Source organism: the organism of the source record quoted next, unplaced genomic scaffold (genome assembly GCF_019419815.1).
Source record: "Pyrus x bretschneideri cultivar Hongxiangsu unplaced genomic scaffold, Pyrus_bretschneideri_v1 Contig32, whole genome shotgun sequence".
Taxonomy (NCBI): domain Eukaryota; kingdom Viridiplantae; phylum Streptophyta; class Magnoliopsida; order Rosales; family Rosaceae; genus Pyrus; species Pyrus x bretschneideri.
In genome coordinates, this window is record NW_025999635.1 from 3,441,754 (window position 1) to 3,445,804 (window position 4,051).

The window sequence follows — 4,051 nt, forward strand, 5'->3', positions numbered from 1 at the left end:
TACCAAAAAACGACAAATATAATTTTGGATTTCTGCAAAGAGGCCATCTACAATTAAGCCCTTCATCCTCACCTGGTCTATGAAAAAACCCCCATGCCCAAGTTTATAAAAATAAAAAAAACCCATTTTGACTTTTCAACATAGCCCAAACCAATTTAATTCATATAAATTTACAATAGTGCCATTGTCCAAATGAATACGGAACGCCTAACATTTTTAAAATAACGTACCAACGTCATTCTCTTCTCGCATGTCAGAGAATTTTTAGTTGCCCGAAACACGTACATCACATGGTATTAAATAAGTGGTGAGCTATTTTTGTTAAAAAAAATTAATAGCTTAACAAATAAAACATCATTTCACTTCTATAATGATATATGGTGTAACACCTTTGTGTCAGACATAATGTGTACTGTCTCAAGTTTATTAATTAAGTTTTTGGACTCAATTTCAGGTTGGATTTCATGGTCTTGTTGGATCACTTCTGACAAAATCCATGAGAAATCACAACAGACACCTACAAATTCGAAGAGACGGTCGACGATCAACAAAAAAATGGTGATTAGACTAGAATTCGAATTGAAACGGGAAAGAACATGAATAAATCAGTAACAGCCAAGCCATACATGGAGGCAAACCGATCCGCCCAGCATTTCACATATATTTGGATGAATATTTCTTTAATCAGACCTCAAAAACATCACAATAATCAAACGATCATTCCTCAGAGTGCTCTACATGGAAAGTAATTTGCTTCTCTGGTTGTGGACACAAAGAATTTGAGGACTCTGAAGCTTTTCAAGTCCGCTGACGTTCGGGATAATCTTCAGCAGTTGACAGATGGAGCAAATGGCATCTATGTTACGATCCATTTCGAAAAGCTTCTGGTCAGCTATGTAGGCCTCGCCGCCATATCCAATTTTGCTCGAATCTGCGTGAATCCAACAAAAGTGAGAGAATCCATTTGACGCACATGGAATCTTGATAGTGGAGTCGATTATAATGTACAAGTTATCATGTAGATACGTGTAGGTCCATATATATGTAACATCCATGGCTTATCCCATGGTTCTATGGTTAAGCTAAAATTTAACAATATATTTCATATATTGATTATGCGAATTTTACAGAGTAAGGTTTAAATTTTAAATGTGGAGAATGTGTTCCGCAAAAATTTTTCTATCTTGAACACAATATTACTTGTACGTAGTAATATTTGAAGATAAAAAATAGTAAACAAAAATTACATACGTACGTTCTTACTTAGGTCAATTTAGATTTACATACTCACAAAATTGTAAGAACTCCACACAATTGATTGTGCGTGCTGGCTTTGTCTAACTGATCTTTGACTAATATATTAGGAAACTGAATTTCTTTTGGCGTCCATTAATGATGCCCTTGAAATCTGTACACATAGATGCGGATTCTGAAGTGCAAAACTATCATATTTTGCAGAAAAAACTATATCATGCATGTTTTTAACAATGTAGTCCAACGCATTCTCCTTCAGTTTTAGGCTGGAACAAACATCCGCAACCTCTAAGACATCAAGAGCATTGGCTGGGCTCATAGACTTGAGCATATGACACTCACATAGCTTCTGCAAGTACGAGATTCCGTACTTATCAGCTGCAAGGGACAAAGAGTAGATGTGTTTGTTCATCTTATCTTCAGGCAAGTCTCCGTTGTACAGAAATTCCAATAGAGACTCCAGCTCTTCATGGTTCAGCTCAGGCAGTTTTACGGTGTCGGTTGCTGGAGCTTTGCACCCATCTGAGTCTAGAATGTTGTTAAATACTTCTGATCTTATTGCCTACAGTATATTAATAACAAAAATTTAAAAATTAGGAATGGTTCCTCATTGAACAGTAATCACATGTACATACTCTTAAATATTGCCATTAACTGCACAACAGACAAAAATATCATGACATATCAACAACCTTATTGACCACATACTAACAACTGTAAGTTCAACGATATCATGCTTATCGACTACTTATCAACCACATATCAGCATTTAAAAAATGAGGTTAACCACAACATACAAAAACTTTCATATGTAATTGATAAAACATTGCCACACAAAGAGATGAGAGTCACCAGTAAGGCTTTATGGGCGGGAATTGGAGGGCCGCTTTCACCAGGTTGCAATAATATGTCAGTGTGAATTTGATCCCTAAATGCAACAGAAAATCCACTTAGAAATCTAATCTTCTCACTGAGTTCTTCTGATTCTGCTTTCATGTCACGCACCCATTTCGACACATTTTCAAGAGTCTGTAAAAGAAAATAAATTAGCAGCACATAAAAGACACTATAACTTGAGTTTGTTCTTGATTAACTTTGCTTTTCAACTATTGTATTTTGATTTGTATGATAGGTTTTTGTATATGCGTATGTAACTATAGTAACTACGAAATGAAGAGGATGAAAAGTTGAAACTCAGAGTGTGACTAATAGAAAGGATCAAGCATATATATAAAAGAGAGAAAAGTTTGGAACCAGATAGCTTGCCTTACACAAATTTGGTTTTTGATCAGCTGGTCCTTGAGCAGTTTGAAGCTGTTTATTTATGAAGAAGATAACGCTCCTAGCTCCCTCATAGCATGTCGAGCAAATTACATTCCTCGGAGGCCTTAGCATAACTGGCATAGAAGTACAAATGGTGCAGTCCATATCTGCCTACAAAAACCTTGAGGAAACCTGGATGGTAGGGAAAGAAGAAGAAGCTTTATCTTGTTTTGGTGAGAAAATCTTGACGGGACGAGGGGAGTTTTCTTGTAGTACTAAAAGAAGAAGAAGAAGCTGATTCTTCTTTTCAACGTTCTCAGAATTTAAGCAAAGGCTTTTCTGTTTCCCTTGCTAGCTAGAGTTTGTTGGACTTCACCTTATCCTTCAGTTAATTAATTTGAACAACCATGATTGGCTTCATTAGAATATTGCACTATTTTGTGTTTGAGTGAAATGACTAAAACCAACCTTGAAAGTTCAGAGGAAAGTCACTTGAAAATGGCAAGTTGGAGGGCGTAATGGTCAGTTAGGGAAGATTGGGAAGTTGGTAGGCCAATTCTTTTGAGTGTGTTTTAATTTAAGATATATAAGGAATAAAATAATGGGAATTGGTAACTGATGGAATGTTAGGAAGAAGAAAAGGACTTTCCAACCTCACAACAGCAAATATGTGCTAAGCAAAGCACGTCCTACTAACTACTTTAACACTAATAAACTTCCACAATTAGTCTACAATATTTCATTGACCTAAAAAATAAGCCAGCCTAGCTTGTCTGTACACCACCCTCCAATATGATTTGACCGGTCATGGTTCATCATCACCTTCATGCTGGGTAGTCCTTCGACGGGATTAAAGATTGCAGTAGGTCGTGGATGTAATTCTATCAGGAGTTGTTATTAAAACTCAAAGTTTTTAAGTCATTTTCATTAGTTTTCCTCTTATTTTTTTTTATTTTTGTTAAATTTTCGTCTTGCCCATACCACAACACAAAACTATCATCTTGATGTTCTACAAAATGTATTTTTGGTGAAAATTTTCTTCTAATCCATGTCAAAAAAAATTTGAAAATAAGGATACAAATATAAAAGGTATTTGAATCTAAATAAAGTAACGCACTAAGAAAAAGAAATTCAAGGGAAAAAAAAAAGAAAAAGGCGGGGGGAAAAATGTTATGATCGATACTTTGATCCCGATCCTTCCTGAAGAGAGTTGCTATAGTACTAGCGATTGTATCGGATTACAATCGCTATAACACTAGCAATTGTACTCAATTACAGTCGCTAGCTTCGTACCGATCCCCCTCTTTTCAATTTTTTTCTTTTTATTTATTTTATTTTATTTTATTTATCTTACCATAACTACAAATTATCATATTCATGTTCTTCAAAATATATTATCCCATGCTAAATCTATTATAATTAATATTTAAACACTTGAAATTAATGATTTAAAACCTAAATTTAAAGATACTCTCATATTTTCAACTTGAAAAAATCAATAAAAAAATAGTTTCAGGACCTAATAAACAGTATC

General features: G+C 34.7%; 1 protein-coding gene across 2 annotated transcripts; it reads right to left on the bottom strand.

Moving 5' to 3' along the window:
- Positions 1–573: 573 nt before the first annotated feature.
- LOC125480241 (BTB/POZ domain-containing protein At3g56230-like) lies at positions 574–2,933 on the bottom strand. Of its 2 annotated transcripts, XM_048590837.1 has the most exons (4): positions 2,521–2,933; positions 2,107–2,283; positions 1,597–1,816; positions 574–931 (listed from the first exon to the last, which is right to left on the bottom strand). In XM_048590837.1, the coding sequence occupies exons 1-4, from the start codon at positions 2,680–2,682 to the stop codon at positions 735–737; spliced, it is 756 nt and encodes a 251-aa protein (XP_048446794.1). In that variant the 5' UTR covers positions 2,683–2,933; the 3' UTR covers positions 574–734. The 2 variants fall into 2 exon arrangements, with proteins under 2 accessions (XP_048446794.1, XP_048446793.1); XM_048590836.1 differs by lacking the exon at positions 574–931 and having other exon boundaries at positions 1,197–1,816; positions 2,521–2,924.
- Between the last annotated feature and the right edge of the window lie 1,118 nt (positions 2,934–4,051).